At 48.6% G+C, this 26504-nt stretch overlaps 1 protein-coding gene across 7 annotated transcripts in view; it reads left to right on the top strand.

Annotated features, from left to right (window-relative positions):
• Positions 1-26504, top strand: part of GSTCD (glutathione S-transferase C-terminal domain containing) — a 480201-nt gene that overhangs the window by 364904 nt on the left and 88793 nt on the right. For all 7 annotated transcript variants that reach the window (XM_063919297.1, XM_063919322.1, XM_063919316.1 and 4 more), the window contains 2 exons: positions 265-380; positions 22712-22756. In XM_063919297.1, the coding sequence (XP_063775367.1) occupies positions 265-380; positions 22712-22756 (161 nt within the window). The remainder of the gene's footprint in view (positions 1-264; positions 381-22711; positions 22757-26504) is intronic.

Below are 26504 nucleotides of genomic sequence, written 5' to 3'. Positions count from 1 at the left end.
CGCTACGGGCACGGTGGTGCGCTACGCACGCCACACTATTTTATTCTCCCTCCAGGGGGGTCGTGGACCCCCACGAGAGAGAATAAGTGTCGGTATGCCGGCTGTCGGGCTCCCGGCGCCGGTATGCTGGTCGCCGGGAGCCCGACCGCCGGCATACTGAAGACCACCCCTCCATTGAATATACACAAAGTACTAGTGCAGTAAAGTGTGCTTACCTCAGTCATTTCCGCACAATGTATAACAAAATGTTTTTTTGCTTTTTAGGTAAAATGTCCAATGACCGGGCACTGAGAAAACAACAGCAGCTAAATAGTCTCTTATCGGTAGTGATTAATATGGCTAAACCAGACAACACTATTGTGGATTTTTGCAGTGGAGGGGTAATGTATCTCATATACATTGTATGTATATGTTCTTTTTATGTTTTCTATTTCTCTAGCATCCATAAGGGATATTGGGGGAAACTAGTACGATGGGGTATAGACGGGGTCCAAAAGAGCCAGTGCACTTTAAATTTCTTCAACTGGGTGTGCTGGCTCCTCCCCTCAGGCAGTTTAGAAAGACATGCCCTCAGGAGAGGATGCACATCTCTGCAGCTCCAGAGAGTTTTCTTCAATTTCTTTTAATCTTTTATTTTTTTCGGTATATTGTCTGGGCAACAGCATACCTGCACCGTGGGAGATGAGGGGGCTAGCGGTCACCGGCCTTACGAGGTTCAGAGCCGTTTTCCCGCTGTAGGACCATCGTCCTGAGGGGTTGTTGTTCAGTGGGGCACTGCGCCTTGGCTGTCTCAGCCGCAGCACACCGCACATGCCTGACGCTGCCTGATGGTGACATCGGTGGTGAGTACAAACCGGGGGCCTCGCTAGGGGGTCCCCCGGTTCAAAGAGTGGATGACCACGGGCGCGGTGCACGGGACCCTCCCGGGAGGGTCCCGCTAAGATCCCCCATGTAGAACTGACACAAAAGGGCTTGACTAGCACTTGTGTGATGTTTTCAGCTTAAAAGGAGACTTTTGCCAGTATAATATACTGTATGTATGTATGTATGTATGTAACTCCGGCGCCATTGGAGGGGGCTGAGCTACCTCAGAGCGGGACCTGAGGCGTTTTGGCACCTTCCTCTGCTTACTGCAGCGCAGACTGCACACACAGCACTTCCTGATCCTCAGCCACGCTGGATATCTGGTACAGGGTGTAGCAAAGGGGGAGAGCGGCTTGTGTACACTATCCTGATCCTATTTTGGACAATAATTGTTAGTGTTTACTGTATTATAGGGAGCTGACAGCCTCACTGGGGCTGCGCAGCTCAGAGTGTGCTGGTGTCCTCTCTCTGTGTCTCGTCTCACATAGAGTAGGGCAGGCTTGCATTATAACTATCTGTGTGTATGTGTATGTTATTGTGCTTAATGTGAAAACGGGTGTGGTATGGAAGGTAGATAGTAACTAGGTCGACAGTGTCTAGGTCGATCACTATTGGTCGTTGGTCGACAGTAACTACTGTAGGTCGACAGGGTCTAGGTCGACAATTCAAAACGTCGACATGAGTTATTTATGTTTTTTGGGTGTCGTTTTCTTCGTAGAGTGACCGGGAACCCCAATTAGTGCACCGTGTCCCCTCGCATGGCTCGCTTCGCTCGCCATGCTTCGGGCAAGGTGCCTCGCTCCGCTACTGCTTCGCTCGGCACAGATTACCGTTCCAATCGTAGTCCACGTGGATCGTTAAGTATGAAAAGGTTCAAAAAAAGAAAAAACCGTGAAAAACTCATGTAGACCTTTTGACCTGTCGACCTAGAACATGTCGACCTAGTTACTGTGGACCAATGGTGGTCGGCCTATATAGTGTCGACCTAGGGACCGGATCCCCTGTGAAACATGGGTAAACACAAGATGTGCAGTGTATTGTACACTAGATTCTCTCCCTTATCTAATGACTAATGATGTTTCCTGTGAACAATGCAGTCAATCTTCACAAATTCAGTGAAGGGGCTCGGGGAGAGGGTCCAGAGCCCCACTTGTTAGGGTCTCTTAAGACTATTATGTCATCCCAGCTCAATGCTAATGTGCAGAAAACTCAGCTTCTGCAACAAGCTGTTGCAGATTTAGCTGCTAGGGCAGATGCACAGCCCCCCCCCTCCCCTCTCACATACAGGTTCTCAGAAGCGTGGTTTACCTGCTATACTGTCTGATACAGATGATGATATACAGGATGATGGGGATGACCTGGATCCCGTTAGTGAGTTAGATGACTTATTCAAACAGGCCTGGAAAAATCCAGACGAAAAAGTATCCAAAAAGTTTTTGCGCACTTTCCCATTTGCTCCTGAAGGTAGAACATTTTGGAAGGAACCCCCTGGGGTGGATGTCTCAGTTTCTCGCCTGTCTAACAAGGCGGTGCTATCCGCCTCGGGCTCCTTTACCATGAAGGATCCTGGGGATAGGAAGATAGAGACTACACTAAAATCTATGTACACAGCAGCCGGTATAGCACAAAGACCGGTCATTGCGGGTTGCTGGATGACCCATGCTATTCATTCTTGGGCCATTCAAATTCAGGGGGGCCTCTCAGGGGATATGCCCTTAGTTACTATGGTAACCCTCCTGAAGCACATTCAGGACACTACCCGTGTCCTCTGTGATTCTCTCAAGGAGATAGGGAACATTAATGCTCAGACTTCTGCCATGGCAGTGTCCGTGCGCAGGGCCTTGTGGTTGCATCAGTGGATTGTGGATGCAGAATCCAGACATAGTGTGGAATCCCTCCCCTTTTCTGGGGAAAGGCTTTTCTCTGACGTCCTAGTGGATGCTGGGGACTCCATAAGGACCATGGGGAATAGACGGGCTCCGCAGGAGACTGGGCACTCTAAAAGAAAGATTAGGTACTATCTGGTGTGCACTGGCTCCTCCCTCTATGCCCCTCCTCCAGACCTCAGTTAGATTTCTGTGCCCGGCCCGAGCTGGATGCACACTAGGGGCTCTCCTGAGCTTCTAGAAAGAAAGTTTAAAATTAGGTTTTTTATTTTACAGTGAGACCTGCTGGCAACAGGCTCACTGCAACGAGGGACTAAGGGGAGAAGAAGCGAACCTACCTGCTTGCAGCTAGCTTGGGCTTCTTAGGCTACTGGACACCATTAGCTCCAGAGGGATCGACCGCAGGACCTGTCCTTGGTGTTCGTTCCCGGAGCCGCGCCGCCGTCCCCCTTACAGAGCCAGAAGCATGAAGATGGTCCAGAAAATCGGCGGCAGAAGACTTCAGTCTTCACCAAGGTAGCGCACAGCACTGCAGCTGTGCGCCATTGCTCCTCATGCACACTTCACACTCCGGTCACTGAGGGTGCAGGGCGCTGGGGGGGGCGCCCTGAGCAGCAATAAAAACACCTTGGCTGGCAAAATAACTACAATATATAGCCCCAGAGGCTATATATGTGGTAATTACCCCTGCCAGAATACAGAAAAAAGGGGGAGAAAAGTCCGCCGAAAAAGGGGCGGAGCTATCTCCCTCGGCACACTGGCGCCATTTTCTCTTCACAGTGTAGCTGGAAGACAGCTCCCCAGGCTCTCCCCTGTAGTTTTCAGGCTCAAGGGGTTAAAAAGAGAGGGGGGGGGCACTAAATTTAGGCGCAATATTGGTTATACAAGCAGCTATTGGGGAAAACTCACTCAGTGATAGTGTTTATCCCTACAGTATATAGCGCTCTGGTGTGTGCTGGCATACTCTCTCTCTGTCTCCCCAAAGGGCTGTGTGGGGTCCTGTCCTCAGTCAGAGCATTCCCTGTGTGTGTGCGGTGTGTCGGTACGGCTGTGTCGACATGTTTGATGAGGAGGCTTATGTGGAGGCGGAGCAGATGCTGAAAATGGGATGTCGCCCCCTGTGGGCCGACACCAGAGTGGATGGATAGGTGGAAGGTATTAACCGACAGTGTCAACTCCTTACATAAAAGGCTGGATGACGTAACAGCTATGGGACAGCCGGCTTCTCAGCCCGCGCCTGCCCAGGCGTCTCAAAGGCCATCAGGGGCTCAAAAACGCCCGCTCCCTCAGATGGCAGACACAGATGTCGACACGGAGTCTGACTCCAGTGTCGACGAGGTTGAGACATATACACAATCCACTAGGAACATCCGTTACATGATCTCGGCAATAAAAAATGTGTTACACATTTCTGACATTAACCCAAGTACCACTAAAAAAGGGTTTTATGTGTGGGGAGAAAAAGCAGGCAGTGTTTTGTTCCCCCATCAAATGAGTGAATGAAGTGTGAAAAAGCGTGGGTTCCCCCGATAAGAAACTGGTAATTTCTAAAAAGTTACTGATGGCGTACCCTTTCCCGCCAGAGGATAAGTTACGCTGGGAGATATCCCCTAGGGTGGATAAAGCGCTCACACGTTTGTCAAAAAAGGTGGCACTACCGTCTTAGGATGCGGCCACTTTGAAGGTACCTGCTGATAAATAGCAGGAGGCTATCCTGAAGTCTGTATTTACACACTCAGGTTCTAGACTGAGACCTGCAGATAGTGCTGCTGCAGCGTGGTCTGTAACCCTTTCAAACCGGGATACTATTTTGCGAACATAAGACGTCGTCTTATATATGAGGGATGCACAGAGGGATATTTTGCTGGCTGGCATCCAGAAGTATTGCAATGTCCATTCTGTCAGGAGGGTATTAGAGACCCGACACTGGACAGGTGATGCTGACTTTAAAAGGCACATAGAGCCTTATAAGGGTGAGGAATTGTGTGGGGATGGTCTCTGGGACCTCGTATCCACAGCAACAGCTGGGATGAAAAATTTTTACCTCAGGTTTCCTCACAGCCTAAGAAAAGTACTGTATTATCAGGTACAGTCCTTTCGGCTTCAGAAAAGCAAGCGGGTCAAAGGAAAAAGCTGCACCAGTCAGCCAGTTCCCAGAATCAAAATTCTTCCCCCGCTTCCTCTGAGTCCACCGCATGACGCGGGGGCTCCACAGGCATAGCCAGGTACGGTGGGGGGCCGCCTCAAAAATGTAATCGATCAGTGGGCTCGCTCACAGGTGGATCCCTGGATCCTTCAAGTAGTATCTCAGGGGTACAAGCTGGAATTCGAGGCGTCTCCCCCCCGCCGTTTCCTCAAATCTGCCTTGCCGACAACTCCCTCAGGCAGGGAGGCTGTGCTAGAGGCAAATTCACAAGCTGTATTCCCAGCAGGTGATAGTCAAGGTGCCCCTACTTCAACAAGGACGGGGTTACTATTCCACACTGGTTGTGGTACCGAAACCGGACGGTTCGGTGAGACCCATTTTAAATTTGAAATCCTTGAACACATACATTAAAAAATTCAAGTTCAAGATGGAATCGCTCAGGGCGGTTATTGCATGCCTGGAGGAGGGGGATTACATGGTATCCCTGGACATCAAGGATGCTTACCTACATGTCCCCATTTACCATCCTCATCAGGAGTACCTCAGATTTGTGGTACAGGATTGCCATTACCAATTCCAAACACTGCCGTTTGGACTGTCCACGGCACCGAGGGTCTTTACCAAGGTAATGGCAGAAATGATGATACTCCTTCGAAAAAAGGGAGTTTTAATTATCCCGTACTTGGACGATCTCCTTATAAAGGCGAGGTCCAAGGAGCAGTTGTTGGTCGGAGTAGCACTATCTCGGGAAGTGCTACATCAGCACGGATGGATTCTACACTTTCCAAAGTCACAGCTGGTTCCTACCACACGCCTACTGTTCCTGGGGATGGTTCTGGACACAGAACAGAAAAAAGTGTTTCTCCTGCAGGAGAAAGCCAAGGAGCTGTCATCTCTAGTCAGAGACCTCCTGAAACCAAAACAGGTATCAGTGCATCACTGCACACGAGTCCTGGGAAAAATGGTAGCTTCTTACGAAGCAAAATTCCATTCGGCAGGTTCCATACAAGAACCTTTTAGTGGGACCTCTTGAACAAGTGGTCGGGATCGCATCTTCAGATGCATCGGCTGATAACCCTGTCTCCAAGGACCAGGGTATCTCTACTGTGGTGGCTGCAGAGTGCTCATCTTCAAGAGGGCCGCAGATTCGGCATACGGGACTGGGTCCTGGTAACCACGGATGCCAGCCTTCGAGGCTGGGGGGGCAGTCACACAGGGAAGAAACTTCCAAGGACTTTGGTCAAGTCAGGAGTCGTCCCTAAACATAAATATTCTGGAACTAAGGGCCATTTACAATGCCCTAAGTCAGGAAAAACCCCTGCTTCAAAACCAGCCAGTACTGATCCAGTCAGACAACATCACGGCAGTCGCCCATGTAAACCGACAGGGCGGCACAAGAAGCAGGATGGCGATGGCAGAAGCCACAAGGATTCTCCGATAGGCGGAAAATCACGTCTTAGCACTGTCAGCAGTGTTCATTCCGGGAGTGGACAACTGGGAAGCAGACTTCCTCCGCAGATACGACCAACACCCGGGAGAGTGGGGACTTCATCCAGAAGTCTTCCAACTGTTGGTAAACCGTTGGGAAAGGCCACAGGTGGACATGATGGCGTCCCGCCTAAACAAAAAACTAGATATTGCGCCAGGTCAAGGGACCCTCAGGCAATAGCTGTGGACGCTCTAGTGACACCGTGGGTGTACCAGTCGGTTATGTATTCCCTCCTCTGCCTCTCATACCAAAGGTACTGAGAATAATACGAAAACGAGGAGGAAGAACGATACTCGTGGTTCCGGATGGGCCAAGAAGAGCTTGGTACCCAGAACTTACAGAAATAATATCAGAGGACCCATGGCCTCTACCGCTCAGACAGGATCTGCTACAGCAGGGGCCCTGTCTGTTCCAAGACTTACCGCGGCTGCGTTGGACGGCATGGCGGTTGAATTCCGGACCCTAAAGCAAAAGGGCATTCCGGAGGAAGTCATTCCTACGCTGATAAAAGCCAGGAAAGAAGTAACCGCAAACCATTATCACCGTATTTGGCGAAAATATGTTGCGTGGTGTGAGGCCAGGAAGGCCCCAACAGAGGAATTTCAGCTGGGTCGTTTTCTGCACTCCCTACAGTCGGGAGTGACTATGGGCCTAAAATTGGGTTCCATTAAGGTCCAGATTTTGGCTCTGTCGATTTTCTTCCAGAAAGAACTGGCTTCACTGCCTGAAGTTCAGATTTTTGTAAAGGGAGTGCTACATATTCAGCCCCCTTTTGTGCCTCCTGTGGCACCGTGGGATCTCAACGTGGTGTTGAGTTTCCTGAAATCACATTGGTTTGAGCCACTTAAAACTGTGGATTTGAAATATCTCACGTGGAAAGTGGTCATGTTATTGGCCTTGGCTTCGGCCAGGCGTGTGTCAGAATTGGCGGCTTTGTCATGTAAAAGCCCTTATCTGATTTTCCATATGGATAGGGCAGAATGGAGGACTCGTCCCCAGTTTCTCCCTACGGTGGTATCAGCTTTTCACTTGAACCAACCTATTGTAGTGCCTGCGGCTACTAGGGACTTGGAAGATTCCAAGTTACTGGACGTAGTCAGGGCCTTAAAAATTTATATTTCCAGGACGGCTGGAGTCAGGAAAACTGACTCGTTTTTTATCCTGTAGGCACCCAACAAAATACCGTATATACTCGAGTATAAGCCGACTTTTTCAGCACTTTTTTTTGTGCTGAAAAAGCCACCTCGGCTTATACTCGAGTCAGTGACAGGCAGAGGCAGAGCAGTGTGAAGGAGGGACACGGAGCGCACAGCGCGCGGCTCTCCTGTGTCCCTCCTGCATCTCCGGCGGCGGTTCTATTACAGGAAGTACCCGTTCGTGACCTCTGATCACGAACCGGCACTTCCTTTAATAGACCTGCCGCGGCCGCCGAAGATGCAGGAGGGACACAGGAGAGCCGCGCGCTGTGCGCTTCGTGTCCCTCCAGAAGACAGCGCGGGAACGACGGAGGGGTAAGTAACAACACTGTGGGGCATACCTGGCACTTGGGGAGGGAGCATATCTGGCAGCATGAGGGGGTATATGTGGCAGCATGAGGGGACATATCTGGCAGCATGAGGGGACATATCTGGCAGCATGAGGGGACATATGTGGCATCATGAGGGGACATATCTGGCAGCATGAGGGGACATATCTGGCAGCATGAGGGGGCATATCTGGCAGCATGAGGGGGCATATCTGGCAGCATGAGGGGGCATATCTGGCAGCATGAGGGGACATATCTGGCAGCATGAGGGGACATATCTGGCAGCATGAGGGGACGTATCTGGCAGCATGAGGGGACATATCTGGCAGCATGAGGGGGCATATCTGGCAGCATGAGGGGGCATATCTGGCAGCATGAGGGGGCATATCTGGCAGCATGAGGGGGCATATGTGGCAGCATGAGGGGCATATGTGGCAGCATGAGGGACATATGTGGCAGCATGAGGGCATATCTGGCACATCAGGCACTGTGGGGCATATCTGGCACTGTGGGCATATCTGGCAGTGTGGGGGCATATCTGGCACTGTGGGGGCATATCTGGCACTGTGGGGGCATATCTGGCAGTATGAGGGCATATCTGGCACTGAGGGCTGTGTACGGCTAGAGCTGCATTTCCCACCCTAGGCTTATACTCGAGTCAATAAGTTTTCCCAGGTTTTTGTGGTAGAATTAGGTGCCTCGGCTTATATTCGGGTCGACTTATACTCGAGTATATACGGTAGGTGCTCCTGCTTCTAAGCAGACTATTGCTCACTGAATTTGTAGCACAATTCAGCTGGAGCATTCTGCGGCTGGATTGCCGCATCCTAAATCAGTAACAGACCATTCCACGAGGAAAGTGGGCTCATCTTGGGCGGCTGCCCGAGGAGTCTCGGCTTTACAACTTTGCCGAGCTGCAACTTGGTCAGGGGCAAACACGTTTGCTAAATTTTACAAATTTGATACCCTGGCTGAGGAGGACCTTGAGTTCTCTCATTCGGTGCTGCAGAGTCATCCACACTCTCCCGCCCGTTTGGGAGCTTTGGTATAATCCCCATGGTCCTTACGGAGTCCCCAGCATCCACTAGGACGTCAGAGAAAATAAGATTTTACTCACCGGTAAATCTATTTCTCGTAGTCCGTAGTGGATGCTGGGCGCCCATCCCAAGTGCGGATTGTCTGCAATACTTGTATATAGTTATTGCCTAACTAAAGGGTTATTGTTGAGCCATCTGTTGAGAGGCTCAGTTATATTTCATACTGTAAACTGGGTATAGTATCACGAGTTTTACAGTGTGATTGGTGTGGCTGGTATGAGTCTTACCCGGGATTCAAAATCCTTCCTTATTGTGTCAGCTCTTCCGGGCACAGTATCCTAACTGAGGTCTGGAGGAGGGGCATAGAGGGAGGAGCCAGTGCACACCAGATAGTACCTAATCTTTCTTTTAGAGTGCCCAGTCTCCTGCGGAACCCGTCTATTCCCCATGGTCCTTACGGAGTCCCCAGCATCCACTACGGACTACGAGAAATAGATTTACCGGTGAGTAAAATCTTATTTTTGGGGTCGAATTGGATTCCTGGATTTCCAAAGTTACAGCTGGGAAATCCACGTTTCTCTCCTCTGGGGCCCCGCCAGCGAGACGCTCCTATCCGGGGCCGTCTGTCCATTCCTTTTGGTCTCACAGGTTTTGATCTTAGGCCAGAGGTGCCTCCAATGCGGCTAGAGGCACCAGAGGTAAGTCCAGAAAACCGGCAAGCACCAGTTCTCAGGAACAGTCCACCGGTTCTGCTTCCACTAAGGCCTCAGCATGATGGTGCCCACCCACCCCGAGGGGATCTCGAAGTTGGAGCTCGACTGCGTCACTTCAGCCGCGTCTGGGAGGCTTCCTGCCAGGATGCCTGGATCAGAGATTTTGTTTCTCAGGGCTACAGGCTGGAGTTCAACAGTACTCCCCCTCAACGATTTTACAATTCAAGCTTACTAGCTTTGGAGGATATGCAAGTTACGTTGCAACAGGCAATCCGAAAGTTGGTTCAGTCCCGCGTCGTTGTTCTTGACCATTCCGCAACGTGGCAAGGGGTTTGTGGTGCCGAAACCGGATGGTTCGGTCAGACCCATTTTGAATCCTTACTTCAAGGTGTTCAAGATGGAATCCCTGCGAGCAGTGATTGTGGGCCTGGAAGAACAAGAATTTATGGTCTCCTTGGGTATCAAGTAGCCTATCTCCACATTCCGATTTGGCCGCCTCATCAGGCGTACCTGCAGTTTGCCCTACTGGACAATCACTTCCAATTCCAGGCACTATCCTTCGGCCTGTCCACAGCCCCGAAGGTATTCACAAAGGTGATGGTTGAGATGATGTTCCTACTCCGGGTCAGTGTGGTCCCTTATCTGGAGTTTCTACTAGAGGACAAAACGAAAACACATCAGGAGATGGTCCGCATGGTGCTACGACCTACTCGAGTGTCCATCCATCTTTGTATAAGGTTGTTGGGCAAGATTGTAGCCTCATATGATGTGATCCAGTATGGGAGGTTCCATGCCAGACCGTTTTAGTTGGATCTTCTGACCAAGTGATACGGATCGCATCTGCAGATGCACTGGATGATTCGGCTGTCACCTCAGGCCAGGATTTCCCTCCTGTGGTGGTTACATTGCTCCAGTCTCCTGGTAGGCTGACGTTTCGGGATTCAAGATTGGACCCTCCTTACGATGGATGCAAGTCTACGGGGATGGGGAGCTGTCACCCAGGGGGTGCAGTTCCAGGGCAGGTGGTCAGCCCATGAAGCCCTCCTTCCAATCAATATTCTGGAACTTCGGGCGATCTACAATGCTCTGCTTCAGGCCTCTCCTCTGCTCTCAGATCACGCGATCCAGGTACAGTTGGACAACGCCACGGCTGTGGCGTGTATAAATCGATAAGGAAGGACAAAAAGCAGAGCCTGCATGCGACAGGTGTCAAGAATACTCCTCTGGGCAGAAAGAAATGAAAGAGCAATGTCAGCAATCTTCATTCTGGGTGTGAACAACTGGGAGGTGGACTTCCTGAGTCGTCACGATCTCCACCCGGGGGAGTGGGTGCTCCACCATCTGGTATTCCAGCAGATCATTGACCAGTGGGGTTGCCCACAAATAGACATGATGGCTTCTCAGCTCAACAAGAAACTTCCCTGGTATTGCTCACGGACCAGGGACCCTTAGGCGAGGGCAGTAGACGCACTGGCGTCGCCTTGGCTGTACCGGCTAGTCTACCTGTTTCCTCCGATTCCATTGCTCCCAAGAGTGCTAAAGCGAATCAGGAATCAGGGTGTCCAGGCAATTCTAATTGCTCTGGATTGGCCTCGGAGAGCATGGTACGCGGATCTTCTGGACATGTCTGTCGAAGACCCTTGGCCTTTACCACTGAGAAGAGATCTTCCTCAACAAGGACCATTCATCTACCCGGACTTACGGCGACTTCGTTTGACGGCATGGAGGTTGAGCGGAGCATCCTAGCTCACAAGGGCCTTTCCAGGAAGGTTATTTCTACCATGGTTCAGGCCAGGAAACCTGTGACGTCAAAACACTATCATATCTGAAGGAGATATGTCTCTTGGTGCGAGGACCACACATGCAGAGTTTCACTTGAAACGCTTCTTACGTTTCCTGCAGGCGGGTGTAGGTAAGGTCTTACGTCTGGGTTCCATTAAGGTCCAGATTTCAGCCCTCTCCATTTTCTTCCAGAAGATATTGGCAGTGTTGCCAGAAGTTCATACCTTCTTGCAAGGGATACTCCACATTCAACCACCGTTTGTGCCGCCTACAGCACCCTGGGATTTGGATGTAGTGTTGACATTTCTACAGTCCTCCTGGTTTGAACCTCTGATGATGGTAGAAGATAAGTACCTCACGTGGAAGATAGTGATGTTACTGGCCCTGGCTTCCACTCGACGTGTCTCAGAATTGGGTCCCTAATCATGTAAAAGTCCGTACTTGGTCTTTTACGAGGACAGAGCGGAGCTCCGGACTAGACAGCAGTTCCTGCCGAAGGTTGTCTCCGCGTTTCATCTGAATCAACCTATTGTGCTTCCATCCAGTTCTGACGCTTCTGCTCTTCCGGAGGCATTAGATGCAGTGCGTGCCTTGAAGATCTATGTCAAGCGCATGGCTCGGGTCAGAAAAACGGATTCCTTGTTCGTACTCTATGATGCGCAGAAAAAGGGTTGCCCTGCTTCAAAGCAGTTCATTGCTAGTTGGATTAGGCTTACTATCCAACAGGCCTATGTGTTGGCAGCCTTACCTGTTCCTAAGTCTCTAAAGGTCCACTCTACAAGATCAGTGGGCTCTTCCTGGGCGGCTGCCTGTGGAGTCTCAGCCTTGCAACTATGCCGAGCTGCTACTTGGTTGGGGAAGAACACTTTAGTGAACTTGTGGTGTCTGAATCTCACCACCTTTTCTGTTATCATGTTCCTTCTCTCATATATGTCCTTTCTCCTCTTAGGGCATGTTCTTACCTATAACTGCCTGTGGGAGGGGGCATAGAGGGGAGGAGCCAGCACACCCAGTTGAAGAAATGTAAAGTGCACTGGCTCCTTTGGACCCCATCTATACCCCATCGTACTAGTTTCCCCCAGTATTCCTTATGGTCTGCAATAAAAAGGATTTACCGGTAGGTATTAAAATCCTATTTTTTATGTTATTTTTCCTTAGTTTTACTAAGGTCTACATTAATTTAAAGCTGGTTATTACTAATTAATAAATTAATTTTATTTGAATTAACCACATCAATCTATTGGTGCCAATGCACTGAAACTCAATCATAGAGCATAGTGGTGTGCTTTGGGATGGTGGACCTGTATTGCAGCCACACCCCTGGTATTGGAGCTGTCCCACCACTGGTCCTGTCAGACATACTGTAACCCTGACACACCATATTATATCATTTATAGCTATGTCTCATTGCATGCGCTCTACCAGGGTCTAAAGCTGGAGCTCTGTAAGCTTCCTCTGTCTGGCTCTTCAGCTATCTTCTTGTTTTAATTCCCCTATATCAGGACACGTGCAGCAGTACCCTCACTTACTAGCACCCTTCTTATGACACTGAGGATTTTGATGACAGGCTGCTTTAACCCCACTAATTTAGGCATTCAGGAGTTGAAGGATGAACAGTAGTTTTGTCATCCAATACAGCTCAATTTAAGGGCTTTATGTTTGTTTAATAACATGACAAACATAGTAAAGATAAATGGCAAACCGTAAAACCACATGCTTATAGAGTATCTACCCATGGACCCCATATTTTTTAGGGTGTTACAGGGATAACTTAGGTAATCAATACTAGTTAACCTATGAGTGAGGGGTGCATTAATGAGTGAGGGAGCATAGAAACAATATAGCATTTTACTATAAAGTAATCATCTCAACAGATGCAAAATAAGGAATTTAAATCGTGGAAAAGGACAGGTATTCTCCGTTGCTGGATTTCCCACTTGGCACATGGCACTTGGGACCACTTGTTGCTAGGGGGCGGAACAGCAGACCCCCTAAATCAGAGCCACAGTTGGCCGCTGGCCTAATGGGGCTCTGGGAGCTGGGTTATTACTGGGTTTGGGATTTTCTTGTCATTACAACTCATGATTCTTGCATTTTGCAGCCATTTTGGGGTAGCAGGCTGTGAATTGGGGCACGGGAGGTGTGTGGGTGAGGTTGGGCTGCTTCATCTTTCAAGAGGCTTTCTGGCTGGCCCCAACATAAAGAGCACAGAGCCGTCGGTTACGTGTGTGTCTGTTTGAAGGGTATAGGAGGTGGAATCATACTATGGCTAGGAGTGACCTGATCCCTATATCTGCCTCTGGGTATTTAAAGATATAGCATAATGAAATCAAGCTAAAAGGTTAATGTGAGAGTACTACATTACTAAATCTGCCAGACTAAATGCCCATACACACTAGAAGACTTGAAAGATGTGAAAGGTGAACTATGTGGAAGATGAGCAATTTCCCTTGAACTCCCTGACAAACGATATTGAGTGTACACATTGAGCGATTCTACAAACAATCAGAATGAAGAACGATCTGCTGTGCTGGGATTGAGGGGATTGAGCTGCATGCATGGACAACTGACAAACTGCTTCAAATGACCATAGGTGCACACATCGTTCATTGGCCCTCATTCCGAGTTGTTCGCTCGCAAGCTGCTTTTAGCAGCTTTGCACACGCTAAGCCGCCGCCTACTGGGAGTGAATCTTAGCTTATCAAAATTGCGAACGAAAGATTAGCAAAATTGCGAATAGACACTTCTTAGCAGTTTCTGAGTAGCTCCACACTTACTCGGCATCTGCGATCAGTTCAGTCAGTTTCGTTCCTGGTTTGACGTCACAAACACACCCAGCGTTCGCCCAGACACTCCTCCGTTTCTCCAGCCACTCCCGCGTTTTTCCCAGAAACGGTAGCGTTTTTTCGCACACACCCATAAAATGGCCTGTTTCCGCCCAGAAACACCCACTTTCTATCAATCACATTACGATCACCAGAACGAAGAAAAAACCTTGTAATGCCGTGAGTAAAATACATAACTGCATAGCAAATTTACTTGGCGCAGTCGCACTGTGGACATTGCGCATGCGCATTAGCGACTAATCGCTCCGTTGCGAGAAAAAAATAATGAGCGAACAACTCGGAATGACCCCCATTGTTTGCTGTGTACACATTAGAACTATCTGAACATTCACAACCGTTGTTATCGCTCATATCTATGTAAAATATCTATGTGTATGGGCCTTTAAATGTTATTGTTCTAAAGAAAACACAATTTCTAGCTAGATTCAGCAGAATTAAATTCAAAAAGTCATTAAAAGGTTAACCCTTGATAAGAGAGTGCATGAATAGTTAAATGTATCAAAGGTATTATTACAGGTACATTACAATAAATACATTAAAAAATACACATGGACAATAGTTCATCAGCAGACTAAATAAACAAATTTCTGCTGCGGGGTACACTGGGCTCCACAAGGATTAACATCGGGGTGTAAAGTAGGATCATGATCCGAGGCACCAACAGGCTCAAAGCTTTGACTGTTCCCAAGATGCACAGTGCCGCCTCCTCTATAATCCCGCCGCCGTGCACAGTAGCTCAGTTTGTAAGTTGGTGCCATGCAGTAAGCAGGCATAACACAGGGGGTCTGCTCCTGCAGCCCTAAGAAAAGCAATTTTTCAGAAGAAAAAATAATAATTGAAGACTTCAAGGTCTTCAGCAGTGTTCGATGTCAGTCAGACATCCACAAAACTGGGTCTTCTCCCACATTGCGTGGAGGTGATGCTGCAGACACTTTTGAAGAAAACATGGCAGCAGAGAGTTCAGGTTCTGGGGGTTCCTTACCTCCCAGTGGGTCTGTAGCACCGGGGGCCCACCTTGGGCTACCTTCTCCACTTTATTAAATACGCTGGTAACAAAACTTACGCCCCCTGTGGGACCTCCTATGCCAGTGCAGCAGTTTATGGTCCCTGCAGTCAATCCACCATGGGCAGATCAAATTTCATCTCAGTTACAGCACTAGAACCGATCGCTGACTAAAAGAAGTCTCACTCTCGCCCACCTAAGACTAAGACGTCTTCTAAACGGGCCGCTACTTCCTCACAATCCACCGCTGTTCCGGACACATCCTCGGAGGAGGATGGTGCATATACTGACCCCACAGACACTGACTCTGATGCTTCTGATGGGGAAGGGAAGTCACTGGTGGATGTCCCTGATTTGATTGCGGCTGTCTCTAAAAATCCGGACAGATTTAAACGTAAGAAGGTGGTTAAACAAGTTTTACCTCATTCTCAACACCTGGCTGACATACGTCAGGAATCCTGGGAAAATCCGGGAACAAAATTCACACAGCATAAGAGACTGTTGGCTTGCTATCCTCTCTCCGGAGCTATGTAAAAATTGGGAAACTCCTCCGCCTGTAGATTCTCATGTTGCACGCATGGTAGTTTCCTCAGTTCTGCCAGTGATTTCCGTCACCTCTCTGAAGGAACCGACGGATAAACATGTGGAGGGTTGTGAATAGACCACCCATTGCAGTGACATGGGCTGCTGAAGCTGTTAAAGCATGGGCTCAGGAGCTGGAGGCGGAGCCACCTTCCTACGCTTTTGATCATGCTAGACAATGTCTCTCATATATGGCCACGGCTTCTCTTTACCTTAAGGAGGCGGCTTCCGATGCCGGGGTGCTGGCGGCCATGGCTGCCACTATGTCCATCTTGGCTCGATGTATCCGTTGGTTGAGATCCTGGTCAGTGGATATGAATTCTAAGAAAACCCTGGAGGTGCTTTCTTTTAAGGGAGACATTCTTTTTGAAGAAGACCTCAATAAGATTGTGGCTGACCTGGCTTCTTCTAAAACCGCTTGCCTACCAAGTACGCCTCCTTCTGCACCGAAGGCTAAAAGTACTTTCTCTCTGCCCTTTCACCCTCCAGGAAAGCGAAAGGTCAGGCGTACCCAAAACAAGCTCGTACTTCCAAAACCTGCCAAGCCCAGGCCAAAGCGGGCCTGGGCTGCCCGTCAGCCTGCTTCCAAAACTCACAAGCCTGCCGCATGACGGGGCGGGCCTCTCCCGGGGGGATTCCAGGGTAGGGGGCCGGCTTCTAGGTTTTGCCCAGGAATAGTTGAAGACCACTTCAGATGCCTGGGTAAGGGAAGTCGTCACTCGAGGTTACGCCGCATCCTTCAAGAAACGTCCCCCTCATCGATTTTGCCTGACAGACGTCCCTTTGGACCCGGTGAAGGCAAACACTCTTCATTTAGTAGTACAATCCCTCATGACCACAGGAGTGGTAGTGCAGGTGCCTCTGGCTCAGAGAGGCAAGGGGTACTATTCACTGCTGTTTCTAGTCCCAAAACCGAACGGGTCCTCGCGGCCCATTCTCAATCTCAAGTCCTTGAACAAGTATGTGAGGGTCTCCAAGTTTCGTATGGAAACTCTACGCTCTATTGTTCTGGCCTTGGAGCCTGGGGACTATATGGTCTCCCTGGACATATAGGATGCCTACCTGCATATTCCTATTGCAATTTCACATCAGCAGTACCTGAGGTTTGCGGTGGGCAACCTTCATTACCAATTTCGGGTGTTACCTTTTGGTTTGACAACAGCTCCGCGAGTTTTCACCAAAGTAATGGCGGTAATGACTGCTGTACTCCGCCGTCAAGGGGTCAGGATCCTGCCGTACCTGGACGATTTGTTGATCCTGGCAAATTCCCCAGAAATTCTCCTGCGTCATCTAGCTCTGACTGTCCAGTTCATGAAAGCCCACGGGTGGCTAGTCAACTGGAAGGAATCTTCCCTGGTTCCTGCTCGGAGCATGGTGCACCTGGAAGCGTTATTGGACACTCACAACCAGCAGTTGTTCTTGTCTCAGGAGAAAGTCCTGAAGCTTCAGGACAGGATTCGATGCTTCCTATCTCGTCCGCAAGTGTCGATACATTCGGCAATGCAGGTGCTAGGTCTCATGGTGTCGGCTTTCGACATGGTGGAGTATGCCCAATTCCAGTCTCGCCCTCTGCAGAAGTTAATTGTTACCAAGTGGGATGGCCTGCCTCACCGGATCAGATCTCAAATGATCTCCTTGTCTCCGGAGGTCCGCCTGTCACTGAGCTGGTGGCTTCAGGACCATCGATTGAGCAGAGGTCGTCCCTTCTGGATATCCAACTGGGTCCTGCTGGCGACGGATGCCAGTCTGAGAGGTTGGGGCATGGTGTTGGAACAACACTCCCTTCAGGGTCGGTGGACAGAGGAGGAGTCTCTACTCCTAATAAACATTCTGGAACTGCAGACGGTGTTCAATGCACTGAACCTGGCCCAGCATTTGATACAGAACAGACCTGTTCAAGTACAATCGAACAACGCCACCAGAGTGGCTTACATCAATCATCAAGGCGGCACTCGAAGCCGCATGGCAATGAGGGAAGTATCACGAATTCTTCAGTGGGCAGAACGCCATCTGCCGGCCATATCCGCAGTGTTCATTCCGCGGGTCCTAAACTGGGAAGCGGACTTTCTCAGTCGTCAGGACGTAAACGCTGGAGAGTGGAGCCTCCATCCAGAAGTGTTTCAACTTCTCGTGGACAAGTGGGGCCTTCCAGATGTGGACCTGATGGTGTCTCGACACAATCACAAAGTTCCGGTCTTCGGAGCAAGGACAAGGGATCCTCAAGCAGCGTTCGTGGATGCTCTGGCAATTCCATAGAACTTTCAGCTGCCGTACGTGTTCCCTCCGGTGTCACTCCTGCCCAGAGTAATAAGGAAGTTCAAGCAAGAAGGAGGAATCCTACTTCTGATCGCTCCAGTGTGGCCCAGGCGGCACTGGTTCTCCGATCTACAGGGCCTCTCGGTAGATCGTCCCCTTCTACTTCCACAACGACCAGACCTCCTCTTTCAGGGCCCTTCTGTTTACCAGGACTTGGCCCGTCTGGCTTTGACGGCGTGGCTCTTGATGCTTCCGTCTTGAGGGCCAAGGGTTTTTCTGAGGCGGTCATTCAAACTATGTTGAAGGCCTTCTGCTCGGATTTACCATAGGGTCTGGAATTCGTACTTTACTTGGTGCGCATCTCATAATCATGTCGTTTTCAAGTTTAGTACGGTCAAACTGTTGGCCTTCCTTCCTACAACAGGGCCTGGAATAGGCCTTCGTCTGGCCTCCCCCAAGGATTACATTTCTGCCTTGTCGGTTTGGTTTCAGAGAAAGATTGCTACCCTACCGGATGTTCATACTTTCACTCAGGGTGTGTTGTGGATTCAGCCTCCTTATGTACTACCCATGGCCCCTTGGGATCTGTCGGTGGTTCTGGAGGCCTTGCAAGAGTCTCCGTTTGAACCTCTTGCGTCTGCAGACCTTAAGTGGCTTTCCCTTAAGGTTTTGTTTTTGCTGGCTATCGTGTCAGCTAGAAGGGTCTCGGACTTGGGTGCCTTATCCTGTAAGTCCCCCTATCTGATTTTTCACCGTGACCGGGCGGTTCTTAGAACGCGTCCGGGTTATTTACCCAAGGTGGTATCTTCATTCTACCTTAATCAGGAGATTGTGGTTCCGGCCTTTAGTTCTCCTGAGTTGTCTTCCAAAGAGCAGTCTGTGGATGTGGTACGGGTTCTCCGTATCTATGTGTAGAGAACTGCCTCCATTAGGAAGTCTCGTTCTCTCTTTGTACTGTTTGGATTTCACAAACGTGGCTGGCCTGCTAACAAGCAGACCTTGGCCAGATGGATTAGAATGGTAATTGCACATGCATATGTACAGGATGGCCTTCCAGCTCCTGCTACCATTAAAGCCCATTCTACTCGGTTTGTTGGACCTTCTTGGGCGGCCCGCCATGGTGCGACCCTTGAACAATTGTGCAAGGCGGCTAGATGGTCCTCAGTGAACAAGTTCATAAGGTTCTATTCCTTCGATATTTCCGCCTCCCAGGATGCTTCCTTTGGACGTCGGGTTCTTGTGCCCGCTACAGTGTTTCCCCTCCCATAAGGAACTGCTTTAGGCCATCCCCGATGTTAATCCTTGTGGAGCCCAGTGTACCCCGCAGCAGAAAACGAGATTTATGGTAAGAACTTACCGTTCTTAAATCTCTTTCTGCAAGGTACACTGGGCTCCACAAGGCGCCCACCCTGACTCATTTGGCTTCTTTGGGTTGGTATGGCATAAGCCGCTGACACCCTCTCCTGTAGTGAGTGTGTGGTGTATGTGGTTACTAACGATTGTCGTCTCTGGTACCTGCTACTGCATTGGACTGGTTAACGAAACTGAGCTCCTGTGCACGGAGGCGGGGTTATAGAGGAGGAGGCGCTGTGCATCTTGGGAACAGTCAAAGCTTTGAACCTTTTGGTGCCTCGGATCAAGATCCTACTCTACACCTCGATGTTAGCCCAGATGTGGAGCCCAGTGTACCTCGCAGAAAGAGATTTAACAACGGTAAATTCTTACCATAAATCTCGTTTTCATATTAAATTGTTACTAATGGATTATATCATGGTTCCAAGGAATTAGTTCCCTCTAATGAAACCACCATTAAGGGCCTAATTCAAGGTTGATTGTAAAACAACATTTTCCTCTAATGGGCAAAACAATGTGCACTGCAGGTGGGCCAGATATAACATGTGCAGAGAGATTTAGATTTGGGTGGAGTGGATTCAAACTAGAGTTCAGCGGGTTCGGTTTTACTCAGATTTACCCTAATCTCCTTATTGGCTATCGGATGTCACGTGTTTTTGTTAACCAATAAGAAAAATTCAGAAAATAAAAAATGGCGATAATTCTGGCGTAAAGAACCGAGTAAGGGGGTCATTCCGAGTTGTTCGCTCGTTGCCGATTTTCGCTATACTGCGATTAGTCGCTTACTGCGCATGCGCAAGGTTCGCAGAGCGCATACGCTTAGTTATTTTACACAAAAGTTAGGTATTTTACTCACGGCATAACAAAGCTTTTTCATCGTTCTGGTGATCGTAGTGTGATTGACAGGAAGTGGGTGTTTCTGGGCGGAAACTGGTCGTTTTCTGGGAGTGTGCGAAAAAACGCTGGCGTTTCTGGGAAAAATGCGGGAGTGTCTGAAGAAACGGGGGAGTGTCTGGGCGAACACTGGATGTGTTTGTGACGTCAAACCAGGAACGAAACTGACTGAACTGATCGCAATGTAGGAGTAAGTCTGGAGCTACTCAGAAACTGCTAAGAAATTTCTATTCGCAATTCTGCTAATCTTTCGTTCGCAATTCTGCTATGCTAAGATACACTCCCAGAGGGCGGCGGCTTAGCGTATGCAATGCTGCTAAAAGCAGCTAGCGAGCGAACAACTCGGACTGAGGGCCTAAATCCGAACCCGCTCATCTCTAGTTCAAACTGAAATCTAAATTGCAGTGTAAAAATAAAGCAGTCAGTATTTACCCTGCACAGAAACAAAACAACACACCCAAATCTAACTCTCTCTGCACATGTTATATCTGCCCCACCTGCAGTGCACATGGTTTTGCCCATTAGAGTAAAATGTTGTTTTGCAATCAACCTTGAATTAGGCTCTAAATGCGGCGGAGAAACATGTCAGGGATCTTTTAGCGGGACTGTCCTGGAAACCAGATATTGTTGCCACAACGTTTGGAGCCTCTTTAGTGCCTGCAGTTGCCGGAGCTTGGACAGCGGTAAAGGTGTTCACACACAGTTCTATGTGTACCAACAATGCTAACGCCAGTCCGAGTGCCAACATATGGGCCGTTTACTACACACGTGGCGATCCGGTGCCCTCTATTCTGACGCTCCACCCCCACAACACACAAGTATAGCGCTGCATGGGGTCGTTACCCGCATCGCTGGATCTTTTGAACGTGCAGAAAGATCAGGCGAAGCGATGTACGACCCCACAGGAGCGCGCAATAACAAGATCATCCGTACACACGGAATGATATCACAGTTGTATCGTTCCAATGCGTCATATCGGCAGCTATATTGTACTGTGTATGTGGGTCTTTAGAACCATCACAGCTAAGAGATGTATGCCTGATGCTAGCTGTGCAGAGAAAGTCTCCGGAGGGGGAAGAATGAGCAAGGTGCTGCTGTGTTTGACAATGCTTATTAATCCTGATCTGTAAAAGCTTAGAAGTAATGTTGCATGGAATATTGGGGGTCATTCCTACCCGTTCGCTCGCTGCTGTTTTTCGCAGCTGAGCGAACGGGTCTCTACTGCGCTGGCGCATGCCAGACGGCTGAAGGCCATTGCAGGGCTGCGATCGCCTCTGCCTGATTGACAGGCAGAGGCATTCGCAGGCGTGGCCGGACCGAACGGGGGGAGGCTGCGTGACATCACACGCAGCCGCTGTGGGCCGGGGAGCGATGAGTAACTCCCGGCCAGCACGCTAAAGCTGCGCTGGTTGGGAGCTACTCTTGAAGTGCAAAGGCATCGCCGCTGTGCGATGCCTTTGCACTTCTGCGGGGAGGGCGCGGCACTGACATGCGGGACGGGATAGCCCTGTGCTGGGCGTCCCCCCGCATGTCAGTGTGAATGATCGTAGCTGTGCTAAATTTAGCACAGCTACGATCAACTCGGAATTACCCCCATTGTGTTTTTAATGCTGATTAACACACTGTGAGTCCATGGTGCTGTAATTGGGAATACTCCTCAATATGGTTATTTGACTGATTTAGGCTTAGAGGAAATAATTTAAGTGGAGCACTCATTGGATACATATTCATACATATAATTACCTGAGGTCTACTGATCAATTTTCTAGGGGCCATGATATAATTCCTTGGCAACAATTTAATATGAAATTTCTGCACGCAGTATATGTTATCCAGGATTAGTCTGTTGATAAACTATTATCTATGTATATCTTTTAATATATTTATTTTACTGTATTAATAAATTTTTATACTTTTAACTATCTATGCGCTCACTTATCATGAGTTAACCTTTGACAATGAAGTAATTCACAGTTACTTCTTGGGAGCAGCACTTAGTATTCAGGGATATCATCAGGACTGTGGTGTTAATGAATATATTATTATTCATTTTCATTTTGCACCTGGATATTATTTTGGGGTTTTTTTATTCAAAAAGATTCCCTTAAAAAAAAGTACGTATCAATATTGTAAATTAATTCTAAAATTGGGAAACAAGTGTACTGACATTTTGATACATTTCAGTTTAATGATGCATAGATAATGGTGCACAGATTCTCAGAGTGCCATGTACATGGTGCTACTTGGTGTGCCAAAACCTCCTGTCACATAAGAATCATTTATAGCCAACGGTAGAATGGGAAAGAGTCATTCTTTTGTTTCCTCTCTAACACAGGGTCATGTTGGGATTGTCTTGGCTTATATGCTGCCATTATGCCAGGTAAGCATTTCCATGATGTACAGGTGAGACCAGTTATTTAGTCCTATGTGAATGTATTAAAGCATGTTTACATGCTCTGTGGATGCTTGAGTACCCCAATATACATTCTGCCTGCAGTCATGTCTATGCAAAGATTTTTTGAGTCATATGGTGGTAGCACCTAAATTTATTTGTCTCCTGTGCCTACCTCTACGTTAAGGCATTAAAGCACCAATCATACAGCTATACTTTAAAATGCTGAATTTTTTTATCAAGAATAGTTTTCCTAATATGCATTCAGTTATATTTATACTTTAGCTAGAAAAGGAAGATGTAAGTAAACAAGCACAGGCAGGACCATAAAATAAAGGGATTTGGAATAAATCAAGACCTAATAACACTGTTGTGTAATTGTGCCCATTCATAGCTGTCTTCTAATAAAATGGATGTTGACTTGAACTTACATATTGTATGCATGTGCTGGCCGAGATTTCACAATGTCTTTCAAAGCTTTAGTGCAGTGATTATCGTGTGTTTCATTTATGGTTGAAAATATAACTTTTTTTTGTTTTTGTTTTTTTCAAGCTAAAGTAATAAATTCCTTTAGCTAGTTTCATTCAATCTCTGAAATGAATTACATGCAAACTTTGATTCTTGTAATACATTTGTAGGGGGGAGATTTATCAGATTTTCTCAAGCGTACAAGTGGAAATTCTAGATCTCATTTAGGGGTCTATTCATTAAGCAGTGATAAGAGTGGAGAAGTGAGCCTGTGGAGAAGTTGTCAATGGCAACCAATCAGCTGCTCCGTACAAATGTATAGTATGCAAATTATAAATGTGACTTCAATTCTGATTGGTTGCCATGGGCAACTTCTCCACTGGCTCACTTCTCCACACTTTTCACTGCTTCATGAATAGACCCCTTAATATAATGTACAGTACTTGTAAAATGATAACTAGAATCTGATTAGTTGATATGGACAACACCTCCACTTGTAGTATTTAGAAGGTTTGATAAAATAAGAATTTACTTACCGATAATTCTATTTCTCGTAGTCCGTAGTGGATGCTGAGGACTCCGTAAGGACCATGGGGAATAGCGGCTCCGCAGGAGACTGGGCACAAAAGTAAAGCTTTAGGACTACCTGGTGTGCACTGGCTCCTCCCCCTATGACCCTCCTCCAAGCCTCAGGATACTGTGCCGGGACGAGCGTACACAATAAGGAAGGATTTTGAATCCCGGGTAAGACTCATACCAGCCACACCAATCACACCGTATAACTTGTGATCTAAACCCAGTTAACAGCATGATAACAGAGGAGCCTCTAGAAAAGATGGCTCACTACAGCAATAACCCGATTTTTGGTAACAATAACTATGTACAAGTATTGCAGACAATCCGCACTTGGGATGGGCGCCCAGCATCCACTACGGACTACGAGAAATAGAATTATCGGTAAGTAAATTCTTATTTTCTCTGACGTCCTAGTGGATGCTGGGGACTCCATAAGGACCATGGGGATTATACCAAAGCTCCCAAACGGGCGGGAGAGTGCGGATGACTCTGCAGCACCGAATAAGAGAACTCCAAGTCCTCCTCAGCCAGGGTAGCAAATTTGTAGAATTTTACAAACGTATTTGCTCCTGACCAAGTAGCTGCTCGCCAAAGTTGTAAAGCCGAGACCCCTCGGGCAGCCGCCCAAGATGAGCCCACCTTCCTTGTGGAGTGGGCATTTACAGATTTTTGGCTGTGGCAGGCCTGCCACAGAATGTGCAAGCTGAATTGTACTACAAATCCAACGAGCAATAGTCTGCTTAGAAGCAGGAGCACCCAGCTTGTTGGGTGCATACAGGATAAACAGCGAGTCAGATTTTCTGACTCCAGCCGTCCTGGAAACATATATTTTCAGAGCCCTGACAACATCTAGCAACTTGGAGTCCTCCAAGTCCCTAGTAGCCGCAGGCACCACAATAGGTTGGTTCAGGTGAAACGCTGAAACCACCTTAGGGAGAAACTGAGGACGAGTCCTCAATTCCGCCCTGTCCGAATGGAAAATCAGATAAGGGCTTTTACAGGATAAAGCCGCCAATTCTGACACGCGCCTGGCCCAGGCCAGGGCCAACAGCATGACCACTTTCCATGTGAGATATTTTAACTCCACAGATTTAAGTGGTTCAAACCAATGTGACTTTTGGAACCCAAAAACTACATTGAGATCCCAAGGTGCCACTGGAGGCACAAAAGGAGGCTGTATATGCAGTACCCCTTTTACAAACGTCTGAACTTCAGGGACTGAAGCTAGTTCTTTTTGGAAGAAAATTGACAGGGCCGAAATTTGAACCTTAATGGACCCCAATTTCAGGCCCATAGACACTCCTGTTTGCAGGAAATGTAGGAATCGACCCAGTTGAATTTCCTCCGTCGGGCCTTACTGGCCTCGCACCACGCAACATATTTTCGCCAAATGCGGTGATAATGTTTTGCGGTTACATCCTTCCTGGCTTTGATCAGGATAGGGATGACTTCATCCGGAATGCCTTTTTCCTTCAGGATCCGGCGTTCAACCGCCATGCCGTCAAACGCAGCAGCGGTAAGTCTTGGAACAGACAGGGTCCTTGCTGGAGCAGGTCCCTTCTTAGAGGTAGAGGCCACGGATCCTCCGTGAGCATCTCTTGAAGTTCCGGTTACCAAGTCCTTCTTGGCCAATCCAGAGCCACGAATATAGTGCTTACTCCTCTCCATATTATAATTCTCAGTACCTTGGGTATGAGAGGCAGAGGAGGGAACACATACACTGACTGGTACACCCACGGTGTTACCAGAGCGTCTACAACTATTGCCTGAGGGTCCCTTGACCTGGCGCAATACCTGTCGAGTTTTTCCCAACGGTTTATAATCATGTGGAAGACTTCTGGGTGAAGTCCCCACTCTCCCGGGTGGAGGTCGTGTCTGCTGAGGAAGTCTGCTTCCCAGTTGTCCACTCCCGGAATGAATACTGCTGACAGTGCTATCACATGATTTTCCGCCCAGCGAAGAATCCTTGCAGCTTCTGCCATTGCCCTCCTGCTTCTTGTGCCACCCTGTCTGTTTACGTAGGTGACTGCCGTGATGTTGTCCGACTGGATTAACACCGGCTGACCTTGAAGCAGAGGTCTTGCTAAGCTTAGAGCATTGTAAATGGCCCTTAGCTTCAGGATATTTATGTGAAGTGATGTCTCCAGGCTTGACCATAAGCCCTGGAAATTCCTTCCCTGTGTGACTGCTCCCCAGCCTCGCAGGCTGGCATCCGTGGTCACCAGGACCCAGTCCTGAATGCCGAATCTGCGGCCCTCTAGAAGATGAGCACTCTGCAACCACCACAGGAGGTGACAGGGCTATCCGCTGATGCATCTGAAGATGCGACCCGGACCATTTGTCCAGCAGGTCCCACTGGAAAGTTCTTGCGTGGAATCTGCCGAATGGGATTGCTTCGTAGGAAGCCACCATTTTTCCCAGAACCCTTGTGCATTGATGCACTGAGACTTGGCTCGGTTTTAGGAGGTTCCTGACTAGCTCGGATAACTCCCTGGCTTTCTCCTCCGGGAGAAACACCTTTTTCTGGACTGTGTCCAGGATCATCCCTAGGAACAGAAGACGAGTCGTCGGAACCAGCTGCGATTTTGGAATATTGAGAATCCAACCGTGCTGCCGCAACACTACCTGAGATAGTGCTACACCGACCTCCAACTGTTCTCTGGATCTTACCCTTATCAGGAGATCGTCCAAG

The sequence above is a fragment of the Pseudophryne corroboree genome, chromosome 1 (genome assembly GCF_028390025.1).
Source record: "Pseudophryne corroboree isolate aPseCor3 chromosome 1, aPseCor3.hap2, whole genome shotgun sequence".
In the NCBI taxonomy this organism is placed as follows: domain Eukaryota; kingdom Metazoa; phylum Chordata; class Amphibia; order Anura; family Myobatrachidae; genus Pseudophryne; species Pseudophryne corroboree.
Note: the sequence above shows the minus strand (reverse complement) of the source record. Positions and strands in the feature narration are given on the sequence as shown.